Below are 26,449 nucleotides of genomic sequence, written 5' to 3'. Positions count from 1 at the left end.
TATTGGTGTAGAAATATATATAATATAGAATGTACCATGTTAACCATTTTTCAGTGTGCAGTTCCGAGGCATTAAGTGCATTCACTGTATTTTATTTTTTCATATTTTTTATTTATATGGCTGTACCGGGTCTTCATTGCAGCATGTGGTATGGATTGAACCTGGGCACCCTGCGCTGAGACTGGACACCAGGGACGTCCCAAGAACATTCACTTTATTGTGAAGCCATCACCAGTCTCCAGAATTCTTCATCTTCCCCAACTGGAAACTGTACCAGTTAAACACTGTCTCCTAGCCTCCCTTTCTCCCAGCCCCCAGCACCCACTATTCTATTTTCTGTTTCTGAGTCTGAATATTCTAGGTACCTCATATAAGTGGAATCGTGCAGGATTTGTCTCTTTGTGACTGGCTTATTTCAGTTAGCAGAAAGCTTTCAAGGCTCATTAATTGTAGGATATATCAAAATTTCCTTCCTTTTTAAGTCTGAGTATTATTCCACTGTATGTGGAATATGAGTCCACATTTTATTTATCCAACCGTCCATCAGTGGACATGTGGGTTGCTTCTACTTTTTGGCAATGGTGAACAATGCTGCTATGAGTATAGGTGTGCAAATATCTGTTTGAGTCCCTGCTTTCAGTTGTTTTCGGTGTATGCCCAGAAGTGGAATTGCTGGATCATGTTTTATGTTTTTTGAGGAACCCTGTACTATTTTCCTTGGCAGCTGTACCATATTATTACAGTTTCACCAGCAATATACACAGATTCCAATTTCTCCATGTCCTTGACAACACTTGTTATTTTCTGTTGTTGTTTTGGAAAAGAGTAATCCTAACGCATGTAAAGGGACATCTCATTGTGATTTTATTTTCATTTCCCTAATAGTGTATGGATGTGAGAGTTGAATTGTGAAGAAAGCTGAGTGCCGAAGAATTGATGCTTTTGAACTGTGGTGTTGGAGAAGACTCCTGAGAGTCCCTTGGACTGCAAGGAGATCCAACCAGTCCATTCTAAAGGATATCAGCCCTGGGATTTCTTTGGAAGGAATGATGCTAAAGCTGAAACTCCAGTATTTTGGCCACCTCATGCGAAGAGTTGGCTCATTGGAAAAGACTCTGATGCTGGGAGGGATTGGGGGCAGGAGGAGAAGGGGACGACAGAGGATGAGATGGCTGGATGGCATCACTGACTCGATGGATGTGAGTTTGAGTGAACTCCGGGAGTTGGTGATGGACAGGGAGGCCTGGCGTGCTGCGATTCATGGGGTCGCAAAGAGTCGGACACGACTGAGTGACTGAACTGAACTGAATTGAATGATGAGTGATGTGGAGCATCTTTTCATGTGCTTATTGACCATTTGTATATTTTCTTTGGAGAAATGTGTATTCAAGTCCTTTGCCCATTTTTGATTAGTTTGTTTTTGTGTTGATAAATTGTAGGCGTTCTTTGTATCTTCTACATATTAACCTCTTAAGAGACATATGATTAGAATATATATTTCTTGATCCAGGACCTGTCTTAAGGTTCTTTTAATTTCCCCCAAAGCACTTGGCACCTTGTAGATATTCAACAAAAGCTTTGTGAAATACTAGCCACAACATGTGGGAGGTCAGAGGCCACTTGAAACTGCAAAAGGAATATGAAGAGCATTTTCCAGGCAAGTCCAAGACTCTGGAGGGAAGCTGGGGAATCAGGGAGCCTTCTGCTCCCAAAGGATTACCTTGGAGATGGAGAGGAAGGAGCAGAGACTAGACTAAATGAACTCTTGGCCTTTATTAAAAAGAAGGCAAGGAAAGTCCCCCTTTCCAAACATCCCTGGAATAGACATGCTGCAGGTTGGGCTATGGGAGGTCCGGTGGACAAGTGGACCCCCTGGAGAGGACAGTCCCAGGGCAGGGCACATGCCTCTGAGCATCTGAAAGACCCTGGAGGGTGAAAGGAAGCAGGGCACAGCACACATGACCTCTATGTCTAAACGTATGCTGGTGGGACTCCTCCTTATGAGGGTAGGCAGGGTGACCCTTGGAGCTCCAGACATCCAGCCAGCAGGTGGAACCTGTGAATGGCCGAATCCTTACCTCCTAGATACACAGAACGTTTGGGGGCTTCTCTGTGTCCTGGGAACAGGATGTGGTGACTGCAGGCTTGGGCTAAGAGGATGCTGCTGGAGAAGTAAAGGGATTTGGTGCTCTTCCTTACCCAGGGTGCTGTGAAGATGAAGGAGGTAGGGGATGCCCAGACCCAGGTTCCTTGCTGTGGGTCAGAGAAGCTGTGGGTGTCCTGGCAGAGGGCCCCAAGGGAGATGTCTGTTCCCCATCAGGACAGCGGGACGCTGAGCCTTCAGCCCTGTGGGAGGTGGGCCTGGAGGTGGGATGAGGTGGGCTAGACTTGTTTTCTGTTTGTGCTTCAGTAGAACACTTTCTCCAGATAGGCGTTCAGGAACATCCCCGTGGGGTCCAGCTTTTCTCGGATGGCACAGAACCTCTGGAAGGCCGGGTACATTTTCTCAAAGTCCTTCCGGGTGCAGTTGTGGGCCTGAGGAAGCAACCAGAGACAACAGGCCTTGTTTCCTGGAGCCGGCATTTCAGCGGGGCTGCAAACCTGTGTCTGTGTGCCTGCATGTGTGATTCCCCCATCCCTTGGCACACACAGAGCACATGCGTGCAGGTATATGCATGCACACACTCATAAACCCACATGTGTGTACCACACCCATGTGTGCATGTATGCACATGTATACATGCATATAGGCTCATGCACAAACCCATGTGTTATGTGTGTGCACATATGCACACACATACATGCATGCACATACACATATAATGTAAAGAACCCAAACAGGAGGGAGGAAGTTCTTGGAAAGTAGAGAAGGAAGCGGTTAAAATGCAGTATTAAAGTTCCCGTTTCATTTGCCATCGGGCAGTGGAGGGGGCTCTGGCCCCAGTTCTACTGCTAATTAGTAAGACCCATCATCTCTGAGAGACCCCTAGTTTCCTGTCTGCTGAATGGACTCATTGCCTTAGCCTGCTTATAGGGTTTCTATGAGAATTAAATAAAATGAAAAGTGAGCACTAAAAACTCGAAGGGAACTGCAGTCACTGGGCTGCTGGAACATGAATGCAGAGAAGCTGGTTTAGTTGAGGTGGTGGAGGTCCTCCTTCCTCTGACTTGCTCAGCTCACAGTTTCCCCAGGAGGTTGGAGCCCTGGGCAGGCAGGACAATAGGGAAGAGAGGCGCCCTCTGGTGGAAGCCCTGGCTCACAGTAGCTGCCCGGCTCCCACCCATGGTGAGGCTCCAACAGACGCGTCTTACCTTGGCCCAGTGGGGCCTGCCTCCCACCTTCTTCATGATGGTCTCATAGGCCAGCCAGTAGTCCAGCCGTGGTACGTCCTTGCCATAGGGCCTGAGGAGGGGGCAGAAGGAAGTGAGGCTATGCTCTTGTCTTGTGTGGTCTCACCCATGGTTATCAGGCATCTTGCCCAGCACTTGTCCACACAGCACGGATGGCAGTGACTCAGCACCCTGCAGCTTTTGCTCAGACAGATTTGGAAAAAGTTTACAACCTCTTACATATATTTTAACTGTTAACTGAAAGTTGCTGTATTTTTGTTGTTGTTCAGTCATTCAGTCATGTCCGACTCTTTGCAACCCCATGTGTATGAGTGTGAATAATTCTAAATTAATACATTTTTTTTCCTCTGTGTGTGTGTATATATACACACACACTTATTTGGGCTTCCCTGGTGACTTAGTGGTAAAGAATCCACCTGCCAATGCAGGAGATGCAGGAGACATGGGTTGGGAGGATTCCCTGGAGGAGGAAATGGCAACCCACTCCAGTATTCTTGCCTGGAAAATCCCATGAACAGAGGGAAAATCCTATGAACAGAGGAGCCTGGTGGGCTACAGTCCATAGGGTTGTAAGAGTTGGACATGACTGAGTGACTAAGCACAGCACATACAGTTATTTAAAGATTTGAATTTTAAATATAAATAGTTTAAAATGTAAATTAAAAAAATTTAATGTAAAGATTATTTAAAAGATATATACAAAAAAATCTTAATAATAAATAAATAGATATATAAATATTTCTATCAGAATCACCTCATTTGATGTATGGAAATCACAGCCAATATAACCTAGTTGGTCAGTTCTTGCTGCAAAGTCAGTCTTACTGACAGAGAAGAATCAGAACTCACAAAAACTCAAATGTTATGATGCAGCCCCCAGGCAAATTTTCTTGCTTCTGAATTTGCATTCACAGGCAGGGACAAAATGGACAGACATCTTGAGGACTGAGCCAGGCCCTAAGTTTGTCCCTGCGTGAAATAAGCTGCCTCCTGTTCAATGTGGGTTTCTGAAATTCTCTTTTCTTGCTTCTGGACCCCCCTCCAGGGCAGCGCCCTCTTAAATAGTCCCTTGGGATCCCCTGAGTTTGGGGGTATTTTACAGACTGGAGAAATAAAGCATAGTAAGATTCAGGCTGGGTGAGAGGTGGTCTGTTTGTCTTTTACAAAGTCAGGGAAGGACTATTATCAGTGGTGGATGGGAAGGAAGATAGATGTGTCTTAAGCAAGGAGTTTTAGAAAAGATGAGTTTCTTAAACTGTGTGTGTCCTTAAGCCTCACATGGGAGGTCGTTGCCCAACCAACTCAGGAAACAGTAACACAGTATGAGCGTAAGGTGTCTGCCTATGGCCTGGCGGAGCCTGCTAGATGGGCACCGTGTCCAGGCATAACTCTGTTTTCTGCTGAACTGAAACCTGGCCTCACAGTCCTTCTCAACCCAATGTTCCGGGCTCTCAGAATCATTGCCTAGGGCAGCACATGAGACAGCATAAACTTGTCATTCCTTAATATCAGTTTTGCAAAGGGTAGCTTTGCACATTAACATTAATATTAACATTTGCCTGTATGCTCAGTCACTCAGTTGTGTCTGACTCTTTGTGATCCCATAGGCTATAGCCCACCAGGCTCCTGGGATTTTCCAGGCAAGAATACTGGAATGGGTTGCCATGCCTTCCTCCAGGGGAATCTTCTGGACCCAGGGAATTGAACCTGTGATTCCTGCATTGGCAGGTGGATTCTTTACCACCAGAGGAGCCCATTACGTATTACATATTAATTAATAGTACATATTAATAATATCTCCAATGATAACATTAACAATTATAATTACTATATATAAATAAAACAATTCTAATTAACAATAATATTATATATTAATTAACATTAATGACCACATTAACACAGTACTGCTAGAAAGGGTAGTTGTTGGAACGGGAAGGAGAGAAAGACTATTTTCTGCTGCTAGGACCAGGGAAGTCTCCCTGGAGAAGGTGGCATTTGAACTGGCCTTGAAAGCTGGGGAAGGAGGGAGGGGCCCTTCGAAGCTTAGGGACCTGCTTCCGCAGCCCCGCCCCCTTCACTACCGGCTTCCCCAGCCCCGCCCCGCCCCCAGCGAACCATTCACCTGTACATGATGATGTTCATGTAGCAGCTGTCGCGCTGGAAGCAGGGGCTCAGCAGGATGTCGTCCCCGCGAGTGAAGCGTACCTCCACGGGATAGTGGGCCACCACCTTGGGGTTCGCCTCCAGCATGGCCTTCAGCTCCAGCAGGGCCTCTTTGGTCTTCTCTCTGCCCTCGGCCCGGGGTGGGAGAGGGGATGGAACCCAGACCTGAGGAAAGGGCCTCCGGAGATGTCCCATGAGGCTCAGCATGGCCCCCAGGAAGCCCCTTCCTCATGGCTTCTGCTCTTAAAGTCCTTCTCACAGAAGCAGAGAGCTACCTCCTGCTCCTGCTCCTGCTCCAGCCCCCAGGACCCCCACCCAATTGGAGGCTCTCCTCAGGTCTCTTTTCTGGCCACAGCTGTCCCAGGCTGTGGCCTCCTCTTCTTCAGATAGGATCAAGCCACTCTGATGCCAAGATTCCTACTTTTTCTAATAGTCCAGCCCTGAGAGTCTGGTGGCCCCAGCCCCTGAACACTGTGACAGAGGGATCTCCTGAGCCCTGAGCCCTGATCCCCCTTTTCCTGGAGAAAGACAAAGAGGGGCAGTTCAGAGAGGAAGCTGCAGTGAGTCGGGTACAGACCTAGCCTCCGTCTCAAGAAGTTCCTTCCCCATGAAGAGGGCCCCAGCCTACCAGGGGTGCTCTGCTAACGGAGGGACTGAACACAGGGTACAGTCTTTCAGGAGAACCAGATGCTGGCCACGAAGCCCTATGTTTCAAGTCTAAACCTGCTCTGCCAGCCTCATGGCTGGAGAGGGGCCAATGCGGAGAGTGGAGTGGATCCCCTGGCTGGTTTCCCGAGAGGCACAATGGTGCAAGGACACTGGACGGGGGTTCGGAACTTCCCGTTTCCCCCAGAAATAACAGGTAGGATGGGGAGCCTGGTTGGCAGTGCATGGGCTTGAGCAGGACCCAAAGGGAGCTATATGTTGCTGACCCACCCGCAGGGTGGCCTGCTCGGCCCTTACCTGGGGATGGCCCAGTCCTGGACATGCTGCTTGAAGCGGCACTCGTAGGTGAAGATCTTGTGGCTGAGGTTGCAGTTTTCCTTCTTCCCGTTGAACAGGAGCCAGAAGAAAAAGCGATTGATCCAGCCCACAAGGCCTGGCAGGAAGGTGCTGGGGGGCAGGGCAGAGGGGTCGTGATCATCGAATTATCCAGCGGTGGGTAAGTACTGGCCGTGTTGCGGGCAGTGGACCGAGTCCTTTACAAACCGGGGCTTCGTTCTCTACATCCTGTGCCACTCGTGCTAATCTGCAGCCTGGAAATCCCTCCAGGGAACGTGAAGATCCCCCTGCAACACTCTCTCTGTGGCTGCCCAGGGCTCCAGTTATGGATTTTAGCCTACGTTTTATTCTTCTCTCCCTCTTTAATGACTAGGTTATTTTTAGTGTTAGAGTGTTTCATCTTAATCGTAATTTAAAAGAAAAAAAACACATAAAATTTAGTCTCTTAACCATTGTTTAAGTGTGCAGTTCCGTAGTGTTAAGTATATTCACATCACTGAGCAGTGGATCTCCAGAATCTTGCAAAACCGAAACTCTTGTCTCCATTAAAATTTAACTCCCCATTTCTCCCTCCAGCCTCCGGCAACCTCCATTCTTCTCCGGCAACCTTCCATACTTCCCGTCTCTGTGAATTTGACTGCTCTGGCTGCCTCATATAAGTGGAATCGCTCAATATTTGTCCTCTTACGTGTCTGGCTTATTTCAGTTTTCATCATGTCTTCAAGATTCGTTCACATTGTAGCCTGTGTCAGAATTTCCTTCCTTTTTAAAGGCCGTCTGGTTTTCCATTGCATAGCTATATGTCCCATTTTGTTTAGTCATCAATTGGATGGTTATGTTCACTTTTTGGTTGTGAACACAGATGTGCAAATATCTCTTTGAAATTGTGCTTTCAGTTCTTTCTGACATATAGTCAGAGGTGGAATTGCTGGGTCATAAGGGAAATGCTATTGTTAACTGATTGAGAAACCTCATTCTGTTTTCCATAGTGGCTGCACCAGTTTATATTCTCACCAACAGTGCATGCGTCCTAAGTTGCATCCGACTCTCTGTGACCCTGTGGACTGTAGCCCGTCAGGCTCCTCTGTCCATGGGATTTCTCAGGCAAGAATACTGGAGGGGGTTGCCATTTCCTCCTCCAGGGGATCTTCCTGACCCAGGGATCGAACCTGCGTCTACTGCATTGGCAGCCGAGTTCTTTACCACTGAGCCACCGGGGAAGCCAAATCACCAAGACCCAATCCATCATTTAGCTTTCACCACTGCATCCTTGGGCACATGGCTCAGCAAGCGGCCCAGAGCTGCAAGGGTGAGGCCAAGTGGACGTGGTTTCCAGAAGCTACTAAGTGAGAGCCACATGGGCGGGGCTCACAGGCCATGGAGCTCCCTCAGAGCATGTGTCCTGGCCCGGGATGTGGCCACTGTGATTTAGAGCTCAATTTATTTGGATGCTTCCTGGCTTGGACTCCACAGACACAGGCACATAAAGCTGCCAGGCTGCTGTGATGGAAGGGGAGAGAAGTCTGGCTGGGCATTTTCCACTCTCACCCCCAATCCATCATCTGATGGAGCAATGGCCTCCAGGCTGAACTCACTGTCTTTAATAAGACACCAAAGTCTCCATGATAAAAGAATAGATGGATACACTTTACAATAAGTTTAAATATGTCTATACACCATAAGGGCTTCCCAGGTGGTAAAGAATCTGCCTGTCAATGCAGGAGACACAAGAGAAGTGGGTTTGATCCCTGGGTCAAGAAGATCTCCTGGAGCAGGAAATGGCAACCCACTCCTGTATTCTTGCCTAGGAAATCCCATGGACAGAGGAGCCTGCTGGCCTATAGTCCAGGGGGTCTCAAAGAGTCTGACACAACTTAATGGCTGAACAACAACAACAGCAGCAACATACTTTAAATATGTGTTGCCTATATTATTTATGTGTATGAAACATTTCAAAAGTTTTTATCAGATGCCATTCCACGTCTTGGCTGAGTATAGCGTCACTGCTCAAGGACCCATAGGCCTTCCTCATCACTCATAGTTATGTGTCTGGTGCTTGAGCCTGAGCACAGACTTCAGGCTGGGAAGGAGGTAAGAAACTGGACAATATGAAGGTTCACATCACCCATGAGCCAGGGTGTGCAGCCTGGGCATGGGTATTTTTAAAAAAAGCTCCACAGGGTTGGAATTCACTGCTCTGGACCATGCAGACAGACCCAGTTTGCATGTCTGAAGGTGGGATGTTGTTCTCCTGATGGACCACATCCCCAGAAGTAGATGGCAGGTGCTGGGGAAAGATACAGTGGCATTCCTACCTGATCCAGAGTAGGAACTCCAGTAAGTAGAATCCAATAGCGTAGTCCCAGAACCAGTTGGCTGAAGAGGAGGGCGGCTGGGAAGCAGAGTCTGTGGTCAGTTCCGAGCTGGAGCGGAGTGTCCCAGGAGAGTGTGTGTGCTGGGGGAGGGGGAACCCACTGGCCAGGACGATTGAAAGCCTCATTCTTGGTGGCACTGCCGATCCCCATGTCCTGTCCCCTTCTGTTTCGTGCTTATGTGATCGTTTTGCTCAAGACCAAGAAATGCCTATGTCTCTTCTCTGCAGAACTGATGAGCCTGGTGTTCAGCAGTCACCCTTTATGAACCCCATGCCAGCCCCATACACATAGTAGGTGCTCTGGCCTTTGCCTGACTTGTCTGGTCAACATTTTCCTGCTGCTGCTGCTGCTGCTAAGTCACTTCATTCATGTCTGACTCTGTGCGACCCCATAGATGGCAGCCCACCAGGCTCCCCCATCCCTGGGATTCTCCAGGCAAGAACACTGGAGTGGGTTGCCATTTCCTTCTCCAATGCATGAAAATGAAAAGTGAGAGTGAAGTCGCTCAGTCTTGTCGGACTCCTCGAGACCCCATGGACTGCAGCCTACCAGGCTCCTCCGTCCATGGGATTTTCCAGGCAAGAGTACTGGAGTGGATTGCCATTGCCTTCTCCAACATCTTCCTAAGTGATGGCTTTATTTTATTCTGCTGAGAAGCAGCCTGTTTGCCAAGTACATGGTGGTGAGGAGACAGAACCATGGGTTTCTTCCCCTGGGGGTGGGAAGGATGGGGTGCTGGAGGGAAGGTGGGATGCGCTAGCTGGCTTCTGAGGTCTATCCTGACTGCTTAGGACTCATTAGCCAGTCCTGCCAACACCTCCGTCTCTGCTTCCCACATCTGGATTGTCCCTTGACCTCCTACTCCTGTATCCCTGCTCACAGACTCATGGACCCTTACTGGGACCACCTTCCCTCTCATTCCACCCTCTGGCATTTAGTGCTTCTCTCCTCATGCTCAGGGATGCTCACCCTTTGCTTTTCCTCTCATCTCTCACCGATCATCAGGATGGTAATAAGTGTTAGGTGCCCTGGGAGCTGGGCAGTGTAGGGGAATGGGGAAGATGCCCACAGCTACCTTGTTGGTGTGGTCCTGGTAGATTACACTGACATTCTCACTGTGTGGGAACCAGAGAAAGCGGAAGTATTCGGATTTCTTCAGGTGACTGTCCAGGTTGTCAAGAACCTGAGAAAGGAGCAGAGATGTGTTGGTCACATTTGATGGTGGGGATGCTGGAAGTTGGCTCCCGCCCCCCCATCAAAAGAAAATATCCCAAATTGTCCTAACATTGCCAAAGAACAAGGGGTGTGTCCTATAAGATGCTGGACGTTAAGTGGTAAGGAATCTATCGCCAACGCAGGAGATGCAAGAGACACAGTTTCGATCCCTGGGTTGGGAAGATCCCCTAGAGAAAGGAATGGCAACCCACTCCAGTATTCTTGCCTGGAGAATCCCATGGACAGAGGAGCCTGGTGGACTACCGTCCATGGAATCACAAAGAGTTGGACACGACTGAGCACACGCATGCTACGGGCATTAAAATGGTCCACTTTATAGGTTGACTTCATTGAATTATGCAGAGGATAAAAATGAGTTCTCGGTTATCCTGACTTGAACAAAGACTAGCTGTATAAGTTTGGGCAAGTGCCTCAATTTCCTCATCTGCAAAATAGGATTAACAACAATATCTATGTCAGGATTGTTATGAAGATTAAACACACTAATGCCTAGAAAGCCCTTAATGTGGTGTCATGAGCGCGGTAGGCTGCATACAGGTGTAATGCTGCTGCTGCTGCTATCACTTACATTGTCGTTGGCAGCATCACTGTCATCCTCTTGTTCCCACAACCCCTGACACCGCAGTGGGCTTTAATAAAATGAACAGGAGTGTCTGACTCTGAATGGCTCATCCGTACACGTGGAGATGTCACAGAGCAAATCATGTCTCCCTGACACCCATCAGGCTGACACATGACAGATTCTGAGCCAAAGGAGATGCAGATTTGGGGTTTGACAGGCAGCTGGGAGGGAGGGGGAGAGTGCTGGTTTTGGAGTAAGTTCTGGATTCAAGTCCTGGCCTGGTGACTTGGCAGCTGCACAACCTTGCCGGATTCATATCCCTGGAGCCTTGGTTTCCCACCCTCCCCAACAACACATGGGCAGTTGTACAAATGAAATGAGATAATCTATGCTGAAGCTCCTGAGTAGAGTGCCTGCCTGTGGCATGTACCCAGTGGAGAGTTTAGGTTCTGAATGTGAGCAATCCTGGCACACATCTGGGGATCCAGCCCTATTCCCCATCAGGTTCCCAGCTGCGAGTTTCAGGAAGCAGCATTTCCTCATCTGTAGAACCAAGACAGAAATAGCTTTCTGTCCTTTTCTTCCTTCCTTCCTTCTTTCCTTCCAGGACTGTTGTGAGAACCAAGGGAGGTCATGGATGTGAAAGTAGTTTACAAGCTGTAAACACAGCAAGGAGATCAAACCAGTCAATCTGAAAGGGAATCAACCCTGAATTCTCATTGGGAAGACTGATGCTGAAGCTGAAGTTCTAATACTTTGGCCACTTGCTGCCAAGAATCGACTCATTGGAAAAGACTCTGTTGCTGGGAAAAATTGAAGGCAAAAGGAGAAGGGGGCAGCAGAGGATGAAATGGTTGGATGGCATCACTGACTCAATGAACATGAAGTTGAGCAAACTCTGGGAGATAGTGAAAGACAGAGAAGCCTGGTGCGCTGCAGTCCATGGGGTCACAAAGAACTGGACACAACTTAGCGACTGAACAACAACAAAACCACCTGTGATTTCCATATCTGACCAGAAAGGAAGGAAAAACCAAGGTGAAACACCAAGGAATAAGTCCATCTAAAACTTCAATTTGGAGCACCTGGGAGCAGTGGAATTTTAGGATTCTGGGTCCTGGTCATCACTTCGGGGAGGACCCCTGACTTGTTAACTGATGCTTGATGGGGCCCAGGAGACACAGGAATGGGCAGACCATTGTCACCTTCCAGTGACCTGGCTGCCATCCCGAACCTCCCCTGCCACACATCAGCCCAGGCTGTGGGTCACCCAATTGCATCTCTGTTCATATCTCTCCAGCCTTCCCCTAAAATCAGCTCCTGCTAACGTGGCTTAGCCCAGGCCCTTCTTAGCTCTCACTGGCTCTTCTGCACTAGCCTCATAATTTGCCCCATTTTTCATCTTTCCAGACAACATCTACAGGGAAGCATTCCAAGACACAGCTCAAAAATCCCCAGCAGTGCTCCATTTCCAATGGAATCGAGCCCAAATAGTTCAGCACTAAGAAGACTTCTTCCACACACTGTCCAGTACTGTTGCCACTGCTCACAAGTGGCCACGTGCAAAGAGTCAGATCTGAATTCAGATGTGCTGTAATTCAGATGCTCAACTCAACCCCACCCCTACCCCCACCAATGCTGTCTCCTTTCATTCTAAGTGGTTTTTATTTATATTACACCCATCCCAGAAGTATATTACAGGTACTGAAGCATACATCTGTCCTGAAAGTCATCAAGCCTCTCATTCACATTTGGTTTCTTCTCGAGGGCAGACATCAGCACGTTTTTTTCTGTTAAGGGCCAGATAGTAAATATATTAGGCTTTGCTGTCTCTGTTTCCTCACCTCTGCTGTGGTAGCATGAAAGCAGCCACAGACTGTACGTTAATGAGGATCGTTACGGTGCGTCAACAAAACTTTATTTATAAAAGCAGGTAGTGACCCAGATCTTGCCTGTGGGCCAGTTTCCCAAACCCTCATCCTATCCGCTGCCATAGGGACTTGGACACAGTAAATGTGGCAGGTTTCTTTGCTGTTGTTGTTCAGCCGCTCAGTAATACCCGACTCTTTGCGACCCCGTGGACTGCAGCACACCAGGGTTCCCTGTCCGTCACCATCTCCTGGAGTTTGCTCAAACTCATGTCCATTGAGTTGGTGATGCCATCCAACCATCTCATCCTCTGTCATCCCTTTTTCTTCCTGCCTTCAATCTTTCCCAGCATCATAGTCTTTTCTAATGAGTTGGCTTCGCATCAGGTGGCCAAAATATTGGAACTTCAGCTTCAGCATCAGTTCTTCCAATGCATATTCAGGGTTAATTTTTTTAGGATGGGCTGCTTGGATCTCCTTGCAGTCCAAGGGACTCTGAAGAGTCTTCTCGAACACCACAGTCTGACAGTATCAATTCTTTGGCGCTCAGCCTTTATGGTTCAACCCTCACATCGTACATGACTCCTGGAAAACACTATATGGACCTTTGTCCACAAAGTGACGTCTCTGCTTTTTAATATGCTGTCTAGGTTTGTCGTAGATTTTCTTCTAAGGAGCAAGTGTCTTCATTTCATGGCTGCTGTCATTGTCCACAGTGATTTTGGAGTCCAAGAAAATAAAGAGCCCTGTGATTCCTTATTGGAAGAGGAGGTCCTCTTCTGCTGGGCTGTAGATCCGTGAAAAGCTCAGGAAGAAACACCAGGTCCCTGTCACTATCACTTCCATCCTGACTGGGTGATGGACCCATGGCCCATCTCCTCTGGGCAGAACTATTTCTCCTGGGAGGATAGGAACACGGTCTGGAGCTCTGCCTGGAGGATGGGACTGAGAGAGCGGAAAATGCCCCTTCCCTCCTGTCCCAGCCTCCGGGGCCTTCCCAGGTTGCCCAGAATCTCAGCAGTAAAAGTAACGGTGGCGCCCCTTTCTGGGCGCCCAGGTTCCCACCAGAATGGAGTAATGGAGCCACTTTCACAGCACACTTTGTGCCCCTCTCCTGGCATCTGTCATTTCTTTTCCTCCCTGCTTTAGAGGGACAAGGCGTATCTTTCTTCCCATGCTAAACTCCAAGCTCCTCCAGGCAGGCAGCATGCACCCTCCAGCTCTGTGCCCCTGTGGTCCCTAACTGAGCATTGTGTGGTCACTGAAGGACGGAGCCCCCTGCCCTGGACCCATCCCACTGTGACTCTCTTCAGGGCCTACAAACAATCCTATCTTGGGGGAGGAGAGTCCCCAGGATCATGTTTCCTCAAGTCTAATTGGTGGTTCCTGGGAACACCATCAAAGCGGGTGGGCCCCAGAGGAACGTCTTCCTTGGAATGTCATTGGCAGGAAGGGTTCTAGAGGGTTCCATCCCCTCCAAAATTAGCACCCTACTGAACTGACTCATGAGAACTGATTACCAGGCCTGTGAGCAGAAGCTGAGGGCTCCCTGTCCCATGGTTGGGGGTTACCCAGTCGTCAGTGGCCAGCCACTCAAGAGAGTGGTGGGCATTGGGATGCTGCTGACAAGGTTGGTGTGTCCCAGGGACCAACCCTGCTTCCTGCAGCATTGGGGGAGGCGATGATGCAGGCAGCCGGCTGTACTTCTCACATCTCATTATGGTTTGCGTGGCATAAAGGGCAAAGGTTGACAGCCATTTCCAAAATCCTCCAGTCTTCTCTCTGACTGTGATTTCATACCAGTTAGACTGCAGAAAGTTGGGAATGCTGAGACCTTGTCATAAGAAGCCAGGGAGGCCACCCCTTTCTTGGCCCCTCTGCCCAGAAGCACTGATTCCAACTCTCCCTTCCCCTCATATGGCTTTGAGCAGCCTTCAGAAGCTGTGTTGAGGTGCAGATAAGAGAATCAGACCTGGGAAGCAGGGAGCTGCATCTGAGATGGACCACACACAGCACAGGGGTGGGCAGGAGAGGGTAACCTCAGAGAGGGGTGGATGTTAAGAAATTCTTCCTTGTGGCTCAGACAGTAAATCTGCTGTCAATGTGGGAGACTCGGGTTAGATCCCTGGGTAGGGAAGATCCCCTGGAGAAGCGAATGGCAACCCACTCCAATATTCTTGCCTGGGGAATCCCATGGACAGAGGAGCCTGGTGAGCTACAGTCCATGGGGTTGCAAAGAGTCTGACACGACTAAGTGACTAAGCACACATTGGTTCTCAGGCACCTGCCTGCTCCTGGAAATGAGGTCTCATCCTTTTTCTTTTCGGAAGGAAAACATTCAGGGGGAGCAAGAGTGAGGAGAAGCTGCTCCAGTGACAGTTTTCTGATCAGTCACTGAGCAGACTGGGAGCAGGGAGCAGCCTGGGCCTCGGCTTCCCACCTGCATCTTACTCTTCCTCCCAAGCATTCCCAGCCCCTTGAAGGGGCCCTTTAAAGGCTGCTCCGAGCGGAGAGGGTAAAAGAGAGTTGAATGCAGGGCCATGGACAGCACACGCCCCTGGGAGGAAATCATAGGGTTGTAAATGCCACCCACCCTCTGCACAGTCCTTGTCTGTGGCCAGAGACTGGGTGGGGAAGGCTTGTCCATGGGCGTGATGGACACTGATGATGGGCCTGGTGGAGACCCATGCAGCTCTGGGCGGAAGAGCAGCCAGAGCTGTGCAGAGGGGAGAGAGAGAATCCACAGAGGACCTGCTGACTCACAAAAGAGGAGGAGGAGCAGCATCTAGCTGTGAGCCCTCGAGGGATGGGCCGGGGTCACAGGGGAATGGTGGGGGACTCCACACCAGGATTCATGCCCTTCCCCAGGGATAAGACCCAAGAACATCCCCAGATTCTCCAGGGGAGAGAAGGACCCTCTGTCTCCAGGGTGGGGTACAGTTTTGTATCCAAGTGCTGCACTGGTTTATGTAATGTCAGGGCTGGAAAAGACCTCAGGTTCATCTAATCTGACCCTACTTTTAAAATGGCAAAGAAGGGACTTCCCTGGTGGTCCAGTGGCTAAGACTCCACGCTCCCAATGCAGGGGACTTGGTTTCGATCCCTGGTCAGGGAACTAGATCCCACATGCTGCAACTGAGACCTGACACAGACAAATACTTTAAAAAATAAAAAGGCTCCAAAAGTTTGAAGGGCTTGCTCCAGGTCCCACAGAGGGAGCTGCACAATCAGGCTTGGGGCTGCCTGCCTCCCCAGAGCCCCTTTAAATACTCACCAAGCATTCATTGCTGTGTAATTGTGTGTGTGTGTGTGTGTGTGTGTGTGTGTGTTAGGGTTGGGGACAGCCTGAGATAAGACTGCAAGAACCAGGCCTTAGGTGTGGTCAGTCTTAGTACATCTCTGCCAGGTCAAAGGAGGAGCAGGAAAAGGGTGGAGTCTGTCTGTCCACTCGGTTCTAATGCCCTGGTAGGAGCCCCGGGGCCAATCCTACTGGCAAAAGAAAAAGCAATCTCTTTATCTCTGGGTCAAATTATTCAGCTTAAAAATGAACAGGTTCTAACCTAAGTGAGAGGCCAGAAGGTGGTCCCTTTCTGGTTGAAGGTGATCTCTACCCATCTCCCTTCTCTGCCTGAGATGCCGACCCCTTAACTTGCCTGCCGCTCCATTGACACCATGCTCACTGAGGTCAGCAGTGATCTCCTGATGACCAGACCCTGCTGTTGCTCCCCAACTCCTCACAGCGTTGGTCTCGTCTGGCTGCTCTGCTCTGGACACTGAGCACTAAGGCTCCCGTCTCTCCTCACCCAAGCCCTCTCTCTGTGGGTGACCACATCTACTCTCACGGCCTGAGGGAGTGTTGACCTTTGCTTTGTGCTGAATTGCATCGACCTAAAGCGCAGCATGTAGAAGCCCTCATCCTCGGCATGTGACTGTATTTGAAGCTAGGGCCTGCTTGGAGTGAACAAGAAGCTTAGATCAGCCCCTTAACACTGGTCTGGGGATGTGGCTAGTTGAAGCAGACTCTTGAGGTGGCTCAGAGTCTGGGGTGGCTCCAAGTGGACTAGTTCTACCCTATTGGAGCTCCCTGGCTTAGCCACACAGTATCACTGCCAAACAATTCCATGAAATGTCCTTGTAATCCTTTCTTGGGCCAAAGCATCAGGCAACTCATTTGCCAAGACTGGCCCACACGTGCTCAGCACTGATGCTCTAGGAATCAGTGCCGCATCCCCTGGACCAGCATCCCCAACCTTTTTGGCACCAGGGATTGGTCTCATGGAAGACAAGTTTTCCAAGGACCAGGACAGGGGTAATGGTTTCAGGATGATTCAAGTGCACTTTATTTCTGTCATTAGTACATCAGCTCCACCTCATTAGGCATTAGATCTCAGGGAATGGGGACCCCTGCCCAAGAGCATCCCTGGAATCACTTTGTCAGCCACCAGCGGAGAGTTCTGGGGCTAAAGTTCCACAAACACCACGTGTGCTCAGCTGCTTCAGTTGGGTCCGACTCTTTGCAGCCCCACCCACTGTAGCCTGCCAGGCTCCTCTGTCCATGGGATTCTCCAGGCAAGAATACTGGAGTGGGTTGCCATACCCTCTTCTAGGGGATCTTTCCAACCCAAGGATTGAATCCGTATCTCCTGCATCTCCTGCATTGCAGGCAGATACTTTACCGCTGAGCCACCAGGGAAGCCCCACCAAACACCATGCCTCTGCATAAAGGACCTTATGCATTTAAATCCTTTGCTGTGAGGTTTATAATGTATTAGTAATTCCAATGGTAAGGATTTTTTAGACCAGATGCTAGATAACAGTATTTTCCATTTTTCACTGACTAGGTACCCTGGGGAGCGTATTTTAGTACTGAACTAGATACTTTACAAGTGTTATCTGAGTTAATGCTCAGGTTCAATACTTTAGGGTAAACATGATTTACTCTGTTTTTGCATGAGGAAACGGGCTCAGTAAGGTTCAATGGCTGACTCAAGGTCACAGCTTGGGGGTGGTACTGCCAGCATTCAGTTTGACCCCTAATTCCACCATAACTATGTGGGGCCAGTGGTGTTCACATCACTACCAACTCCATCTGTGCAGAGGGTCTACTCATATTGAATAGTGAGGTGACTATGGAGGAGCTCAGATGCTAAGGGACTTGGAATCATAGATTTGAGTCCTGTAGCTTAGCAATTACCAGGGATATAGATCCATGCTTATCAGGCATTTCTGCTATCCATCCATCCATGCATCAATCCATCATCCATTGATCCATCCATCTGATCATCTGTCCATCTAGTCATCCATCCATTCATCATCCATCCATGTATCCATTCATCCATCCATCCAATCATCCATTTTCCCAGCTAACCAACATGGGTTTTCATTCATTCACAAAACATTGCTATCATTCAGAAGCCATCCTTTCTGCCCCTCATCATCCAGCTCCTCTGAGCTCCACTGACCTGCTCACAAAGGGATACTGCCACAGTATTTTGGGGTCAAGGAAGGGCTGGTGAGGTCAGCTCACTGCCCCATTCTGGGGACCTGCAGAGGAGCTCAGAGGAGCATGACTTATTAATGTCCTCCATTTCTTTTCTGAGGCTGAGCAGTGGCAAATGAGAGACAGTACCTCTTTCAAGGTTGAGGGGAAGGTGGTCTCCTGCAAGTGGAACTGGGGCACGCACTGCAGCGTGACTGTGAGGATGACTCCGAGGCAGCCCAGGTGCACGCGCGCAGCCTGGAACACGTCTGCGTTGCTGGACTCTGAACACTCGAGAAGGGTCCCATTGGCTGTCAGCAGGGTCAGTGCCACCACCTGGCGGTGGGAGAAGAACCACGCTTCAGCATCCCCAGGCTTCTGGCAAACCCCTCACTTCCCTGTTTGTCCTTGCAAATGAGGCCAAGTGTCTCCGATTCCCAGATGTATCTGGCCATGATTCCCACCATGTATCTGGCCCCAGAGACTTCCCCAGCTAGGTCTCCAATCACAGCCCGAGGGAGCCTCAGTCTTGGGGGAGGGTAGAAGGAGAAATGGAGTGAGGGGGGCTGTGTCTCGGTGGCATCAGCCCTCAGCAGGGAGGGGGCCCATCCATCACAGGCATTTCCATGGCACCCCAGTGGCTTGCCCTCCCCCAGCTGCCTTGCTCATCCTGTGGATTTCAAAGTCAGGATTCAGCAAGCTTGTCCTTTGCCTGGAAGAGAGCTAAGATGAGATCAACTTCAAAGAGCACAAGGCCCTGGGTGGAAATGGCTCATAAAGGCAAAGGGTGTGCATGCATCTGGGGGTCCGGAGCTGGCCCCGCTGTCCCAACACGCAGCCCTGGGGACCAGAGTCCCTTGCAGGCTGTCTGCTCGTTGCCCACCTGAGCACCATCTCAGCCAAGTCAAGTCCATTTTCTCATTTGGGGACCTCTCCCTTGCCTAAGGAACTAGATTCCCCTACTTGGCTCTACCAAACGCAGAATCTCTGGGCTCTGCAGAGTGGGCCACCCAGTTGGAGACAGGTGATGAACATCACTCTCCTTGCCCTCGGCTCCTGTCTCCAGAGGAACCCTCTTTCATTGCCTGCTGAAGTTCCTCTCCACACTCTGCTATCTGCTTACTGGGATGGAAATTGCTTTTGACATGTGCGGTTGGTGGCAGGGTGCCCAGGGTGAGAGAAGAGATAAAGCTGAACTAATTCTGATTAACAGCAACCTAAACCAGAGAAGAGAAACTGGCAGAAGTGGGGCACAGTGGCCTGCTGTGGGAGTGAGGGCGTTAGGATGGTTTTTATTAAAAACACAAACAAACAGACTTTGTGGAGATTTGGGGATGAGCTGAGTGCTGGCCAGTGAAACACAGCAGCAGGGTCCAGCAATAATAAAGGTGGGCACTGACTCACCAGCTGTGTGATCTTGGATGTGTGACTTAACCTCTCTGTTTCCTCATCTGTGAAATGAGGGTCATAACCATCTCAGAGAGAGTAGGTGAAGCACCCAGTTAAGTGCCTGGGGGACAGTAGATATTAAAGATGCCAGTGTCTTCCCCGTGCTCCCTGCCATCAGCATAAGTGTAGAATTAAACAGAGGAGCTCTCACCCCCATGTGCCAGGGCCTGTCTTACTCACCTGGGCTTCCTAAGGGAAAGAAAGTAAAAGTGAAAGTCCCTTGTGAAAGTGAAAGACTCTTTGTGACCCCATGGACCGTAGCCCACCAGGTTCCTCTGTCCATGGAATTCTCCAGGTAAGAATACTGGGGTGGGTTGCTATGCCCTCCTCCAGGGGATCTTCCCAACTCAGGGATTGAACCCAGGTCTCCTGCATGCAGGCAGGTTCTTTACTGTCTGAGCCACCAGGGAGGCCCAAGAATACTGGAGTTGATAGCTTATCCCTTCTCAAGAGAATCTTCCTGACCCAGGAATCGAACGAAGGACTCCTGCATTACAGGTGGAAGGGGTGGGGAGTTGATAGCTTATCCCTTCTCAAGAGGATCTTCCTGAGCCAGGAGTCGAACCAGGGACTCCTGCATTGCAGGTGGAAGGGGTGGCTCCCGACTCAAGTGTCGTGAACTGTCATTGGGCCCCCCAGGCTCTCATACATGCTGTCTCATTAACCCCCAACCTCCTACAGGTTGAGGAAGATTCTCTTGAGGTAACAGCTGAAAACAGGGATGCCCAGATGAGTTAAACAACCTGCACACATGTGCACACCCAATGCATGTGGGAGGCAGGTTTTGGGCCCACATCTGAGTCCCAAACCTATGAAGTTTAAGAAATACTTTTGGGTGGGAACTTCCCTGGCAGTCCAGTGGTTAAGACTCTGCCTTCCAGTGCAGAGGGCAGGGGGTTTGATCCTTGGTTGGGGAGCTAAGATCTCACACGCCCAAAACCAAAACATAAAAAAGAAGCAATATTGTAACACATTCAATAAAGATTGTAAAAAGTGAAAGAAAAGAAAGTGAAGTCGTTCAGTCATGTCTGACTCTTTGGGACCCCATGGACTGTAGCCTGCCAGGCTCCTCCACCCATGGGATTTTCCAGGCAAGAATATTGGAGTGGGTTGCCATTTCCTTCTCCAGGGGATCTTCCCAACCCAGGGATTTAACACTGGTCCCCCGCACTGCAGGTAGACTCTTTACCATCTGAGCCACCAGGGAAGCAAAGTGGTCCACATCAAAAAATCTTAAAAGCTTTTGGGTGAAGGTCAGATATGATCCCAGGCCCATGTGCTTGGCTCCTTCTTGGCTCCTCCCCAACTTGCTAACCTGAAAAGGCCCTTTGCCCTGCCTGGCTTCCAGTTCAGAGTTTTCCCTGGGGATGGAACCCTTTGCTCTGCTTGCCCTTTTCCCCAGGGTGGCCAGGAAGCTCCCTAGAGATGGGGCTGTGTCAACACACATGGGGGTGCCTTCGTCACTTGTGTCTGCTGGGGACTCATGAGGTTCAGAGAGACAATGTTTCTGGAGGGCCCTGAAGAGTCTCCATCAGAAGAGAGACCCAGGTGTGTTCAAGGCCCCCACAGAGCTCTGCTGACACCATGCTGGAATGCCTGCTTGTCAGGAGCATTGACGACAAGGGTGAAGGGGCCCTGACCCATCCTCCCCTCTCCCTGGTGGTCAGCATCGAAGCAAGTGAACTCACTTGTGTGGCCAGGATGCCGTGCTTGATCCCTGTGTTGTGGGTTCCAGACCCAATGACGCCACCTGCGGTCACGTCTGACACAGCTCCCAGGCTGGGGAGAGGAGGAGGGACACGGTTAGTCTTCCTGGGACAATACCTCCCAGGGTTGTGGTTCGAGGCCCCTCAGAGCAGAACAGCTGATTCATCTCCTGCCTGGAAATCTTGTCCCCAGTTTAGCTTGCAAAGAGTCAGACATGACTTAGCAGCTAAACAACAATTTCTTTCTATTCTCATGTAATAGCCCCTGGACACCCAGGGATGGGGACATGGGTACCCTGTACAGGGATCCAGAGAAACAGGTGCATCCCAAAACGTGCTCCTCTCTGGCCCCTGCCAGATCCTTGAGTGTCTGGCTGAGGTCAGGGTCGGGAGTGATGGTCATCACTGGCACTCGCCCTGGGAATGGGTGAGGTGGCTCTTACTTGGACAAAGCCAGGCCGTGCTTGTCCAGCTGGGGGTGCAGGTCAGCTAGGAGGATGCCGGCCTCCACGGTCACCTGCTTCTTCTCTGTGTCCACCTGCAAGAGACCAGCACAGGCTAGGATGAGCTAGGCTGTCACCCAGCCCTCATCCTGCAGCCACGCAAAGCTGTGAGTACAAGCATATCTGTCCCAGGCAACAGTCAGCCCAAGCTGCCTCCCGCTGCAGGCAGCCGAAAGGGCATGCAGGCAGAGCCCTAGAGTGCTGGGGCTCAGGGACTGTCCTGTGCAACCCTTTTAGTCACAGGGGAGAGAAATAAGGGGCAGGGAAGACAAGCGGTTTACTCAAGGTCACCTTAGGGCTGGGACTGGTGCTCAGGTCTCCTCAGCCATGTGGGAGAGTGGCTCTATTCCCTGAGACCCCCATGGCTGCCCAGGGGTGGTGGGGGAGGGAGGGGAGGAGTAGTCTCTCCATTTCACAGCACGGAGACTGAAGTTCAGGGACTCTAAGTCACTTGCCCAAGGTCACACAAACATCCGCAGTGGAACCGAGATAAGGATTCACATCTGTGGACTACGGAACACACATTTCACTGACCCTGAGCACACAGCCTGGGCAAAATCAATTACCAGAGCCCGGTCCTCACTAATTAGCGATCAGAGTCAATTCCTGCCATGACTGATGTTTTGACCAGAGCATTTTCTACGGGGTGGAGATGGTTGGCCTGAGTAAATCAGGAAATACATAGTACAGAGAAATCTAGAATCTCTGTTAGCAGAGCTGGAGGGGCGGGTACCAGGCAAAAAAGACAGCTCAGAGGAGCTGGCCCTGTCAGGTGAGAACAAGGGCCTTGCACATGCCTGCACTCTCACTCCCTGGCAGGCTCCTGGTTGAGGGTGGGGCAAGGGAGGGTGTGAGACGCCTGGATTAATGTATCCCAGCACAGGGCTGGTGTCAGACTCCTGAGTCTGTGGCCAGCTCTGCCGCTGATCAGCTGTGTGACCTTAGGCAAGTCACTCCCCCTCTCTGATCTTCAGTTTCCCTATATGCAGAACAAGTTAGGTGCAAATCTTGGATTTGTCATGAATCCACATTTGGGGGCCTGACTTGTGGACATCCTCTCTGTGGCCACAAGGGTGCACACAGACCAGATGTGAGGCTTGAAGGAGTCCAGGGCAGGCCCTGTGGGAGGTGAGGGTGACCACAAGTGGACCAGGAATGGCGGGGGGGAGTCACTTTGGGACTCAGAGGACAGGAGGGGATGATACATGAGGGAAAAGGAGGCTCCGCGTCCACCCTGGAGTCTGGGATGGTGTGGCATGGGGTGGGGCAGAGGCAGGGAGCCCAGCGCTCCGAGTACCTTGAGGACGCGGTTCATCTTGCCCATGTGGATCATGAAGCCGTCAGTGCAGGCGATGTCTGAGGGCGAGTGGCCACCGCCCACCACCTTCACCCGCTTGTTCTGCTGCCTGGCCAGGGCCAGCACCTGTGGAGGCAGCATCTGCATCAGCCTCAGCCTAGGCCTTTCTCTGCGAGGCAGCCGGGACACCCAGGCATTGCACCCCCAGTCCCCCAGGTGCTGCCTGGCTGGAAGCCGCTGTGCAGGCCGCTCCAAGAAAGAGCTAGAGAGAAGGGCCAGGAAGTGAGCGGGGTGCAGGCCAGCACGGCTTGGAACAACCTTCGCATGCAGGACATCAGCCCTCAGCTCAGTATGAAGCCTGTTTTTTCGGCATTCACGGACCTGGATCCATTCAAAGCCACTCCACCTCCTAGCCTTCCACTTTTGCCCTTTCTGCTCCGCAAACATCCCCCCCAGCCACTGAAGACTCTGATCATTCTCCACCTGTCCTCCCCTCATCTCCCACTGCCCTACCCCAGCTCCCTTTTGAGCTCCTATTCATTTTCCGGGCTGACACAGTGATCATTTTTCTTCATTTTTCTGCTTAAGAAATTGGGGGCTTTGAATCCGGGTTTAAAATCTGGCTCTGATACTTACTATTTAATAACAAGGGGAAATTCCAAAGCCTCTCTGAGATTGTTTGCCCATCTGTTAAATGGGCTAATAATCACTACCTCACAGGTATGGATGGGGACAGGTGAGGCCACAGAAATGAAGCAGGTGGTGCTGATCACCAGTGGTGACCATGTCATTCCCACCACTCTCCTCTGAGTGCCCTCACACACACATATGCAGAGGCTCACAAACACGTGAATCTCTCCCCTCTTTGTGGTCTGCTAATACTAGTGAAACATCTGCATCCTCTGGGTTAGTCCTATGCAAACTGTCTTAGGGGTAAGCCTTTCAAGAGCAGAGGTTGGGTCTTGTCCATTCATTCATTCATTCATTCACTCATTCATTCATTCATTCACTCATTCATTCAACAATATTCATTAAGTGCTTCCTGTGTGCCCAATAAAGGGTTAGGTGTGCTAAGGATCCAATGGAAAACAGGAAAAATGTGGCCTTACATCCTTATGAGGGAGAGAGAAAAAAGCATGAAAAAGTTCACGTCAATGAAATAACTGCAGGTTTTGAATGCAGTGAAAGAAATAAGCAAGGAGCTGAGATGCAGAAGATGGGGACATCCTCAGATGAAGTGGTCTGGAAGTCTGAGGAGGTGATTTACCCTGAGTGCTAAAGGATGCAAAGGAGTTGGTCCCATGAAAAGGGAAGGGACAGGCATCCCAGGTAATGGGAACAGCAAGGGCTAAGATACAGAGGGAGGAAAAAGTTTGGTTTTTCCTGTGATCAAAAGTAAAGAATCTGCCTGCCAGAGCAGGAGACGTGAGTTTGATCCCTGGGTCACGAAGATTCCCTGGAGAAGGGCATGGCAACCCACCCCAGTATTCTTGCTTGGAAAATCCCCTGGACAGAGAAGCGTAGTGGGCTACAGTCCACGGGGTCACAAAGCTTCGGACAGAGATCAGTGGTGAGGCCATTTCAGGCCATGGCAGGTGGGGAAGGGGTGGTGGCCTGGGCTTAGTGACAACAGTGCTGGAGAGAAGGAGGTGGGTTCTAGAAACTTCCAAGCCAGGACTTGCTGGAGTCAGATAAGGGTAAAGAAAGGACAGTGACCTACTTCCTGGCTTCTAGTTTGAGCAACCCGGTGGTTGGTACAGAGTTAGGAAGACCGCAATAGCATAGGTTGAAAGCAAAGAAACATCAAAAACATCCTTCGGGGCATCAAAGTTTGTTATGTCTCTGATGAAAGAAGTCATATGCCAATTTGCAGCTCAGAGAAGAGGCCTGAGCCAGAAATAACAACCGGACAGTCACTGGTGGACACCCCAGGTGGTCACGTGACAGTAGAGTTCAGCTGGAGCCAACCTCATGGTGCTGTTGCCCGGCTAGCAATTCTGGGGTGGGGATGGGGGTCTTAGCCGGGAAATCCTCCTCTCAGCCTCCTCTCTGGGGGCATTTCTGATCCACATTTCTGATCCGGATGGAACTGGAGATCTGGTGGCTGGACCATCGGGCACTGTTTTGAGACAAGATACTCACCTCTCTGACCTCCTCCACGGATGTGGGCTGAAAGTACATCTCCGGGCAACAGCCATAGGTCCTTGCCCAGTTTTGGAATTTGACCCCCTTGTACCCATGGACCTATGTGATAGGACAAAAGCTGGGTCACCTCCAGTGAGTGGTCTCAGGCTGCCTGACCCCCATCCATCCACTGCCCTGACATTGTAGAGACGGAGGCTGAGGCCACGGCACTGAGCCAGCCTCCGGTTTGCTCTCGTCACCCCTCTGCGCCCCTGGGAAGCCTAAACACATGTCAGAAGTTCTGAAGCCAAGCGGCCATGGGGGGGCTTCCTGCTACTATTTTCCTCTCTCAGCTCATGGCCGAGCGGGACGGCTGGGGGGTTGGGCAGATCATGCAGAAAACTCAGCGCTCTTAGGAGAAGCAGGGAGATGAGATCAGGGGTGCAGCTGGAGAAAGCAGTGTTTGGGTTCCGGCTCTGGTGTGGTGAGCCCTCTGAAAGACCCAGTAGTATAAGGTGCCCTGGGCTGAGTAGGACGATGGGGGAGGGGCTGCATGAACTGGCCCAGTGGCCCAAGAAGGAAGGAAACTGGCCTTCAGCTTTCCCACCAGTCTTCTCCTGCAGGAAGGGGCGCGTCTGGGAGACTCCATGGTAGCCTTTCCTGGCCTAGAAGCCAAGCAGGGAGCCCTGGGAAAGGGATTCCCATTTGAGGGACCTCTGCTGTGTGCCTGGGTTCCTCCACATGTCATACCTTTTTAGGCCTTACAGCGATACCACTGGATGGGTGATATCAACGCTCATTTTCAGGAGCAGAAACTGAGGCCCAGAGAGGTGCAGTAACTCCCCCAAACTCACACAGCAACCGAGTAAAGACACAGGAGCCCAACCCAGGCCTTCCTCTTCTATCCCTTCCCCAGCACCCCAACGGCTCCCCAGAGCCTCGAGTCCAATTTGAAGGCTTCCCTGTGGCCACCCCTCAGCCCCACACCTGCCCAGTTTTGCCCCCCTGCCCCAAGCCAGGTTCACGGGCTCAGTCTGGATGTAGCCGGTGGGGCTGACCGGCTGAACTGACCCGACCAGCAGTACCATTTGGCCCTACCATGGCTCCAGTGGTGGGTCAGTGGCCTCGGCTGACTCCGGCTTCGTCTGGGAAGAGAGCACAGGGCAGCAGGGCCCTGGGGCAAAGCAGAGAGGGGCTGGAACCAGCAGTGTGGTGACAGTGAGCACAGAAGCTCAGGGAGGCACAGAGGGGCCAGCCGGAGGCGGATCAGCAGTGTGACGACAGGCTCCACCCAGACAAACAGCCGCTGGGCCGGCCCTCCGCCCCTCAGCCCC

General features: G+C 50.7%; 1 protein-coding gene across 2 annotated transcripts; it reads right to left on the bottom strand.

Moving 5' to 3' along the window:
- Positions 1-1,754: 1,754 nt before the first annotated feature.
- Positions 1,755-26,438, bottom strand: LOC102410395 (L-gulonolactone oxidase). 2 transcript variants are annotated; one of them, XM_006057305.4, is made up of 12 exons: positions 26,214-26,435; positions 25,134-25,235; positions 22,992-23,117; positions 21,635-21,729; positions 21,174-21,264; positions 18,187-18,372; positions 9,967-10,074; positions 8,832-8,908; positions 6,478-6,627; positions 5,474-5,638; positions 3,313-3,403; positions 1,755-2,535 (listed from the first exon to the last, which is right to left on the bottom strand). In XM_006057305.4, the coding sequence occupies exons 1-12, from the start codon at positions 26,214-26,216 to the stop codon at positions 2,407-2,409; spliced, it is 1,323 nt and encodes a 440-aa protein (XP_006057367.1). In that variant the 5' UTR covers positions 26,217-26,435; the 3' UTR covers positions 1,755-2,406. The 2 variants fall into 2 exon arrangements, with proteins under 2 accessions (XP_006057367.1, XP_006057368.1); XM_006057306.4 differs by lacking the exon at positions 25,134-25,235 and having other exon boundaries at positions 26,214-26,438.
- Positions 26,439-26,449: the final 11 nt, after the last annotated feature.

This window comes from Bubalus bubalis, chromosome 3 (genome assembly GCF_019923935.1).
Source record: "Bubalus bubalis isolate 160015118507 breed Murrah chromosome 3, NDDB_SH_1, whole genome shotgun sequence".
NCBI classification, from domain to species: Eukaryota; Metazoa; Chordata; class Mammalia; order Artiodactyla; family Bovidae; genus Bubalus; species Bubalus bubalis.
This window is presented reverse-complemented; position numbering and strand designations above follow the sequence as displayed.

Excerpts from the sequence above, each read along its gene's own strand:
- LOC102410395 (XM_006057305.4), bottom strand. Across the intron at positions 10,075-18,186 it reads TCCCCTCAACCTTGAAAGAG|GTTCTTGACAACCTGGACAG; the intron begins GTACTGTCTCTC and ends CTCCTTTCTCAG. Across the intron at positions 5,639-6,477 it reads CAGGACTGGGCCATCCCCAG|AGAGAAGACCAAAGAGGCCC; the intron begins GTAAGGGCCGAG and ends GGCCGAGGGCAG.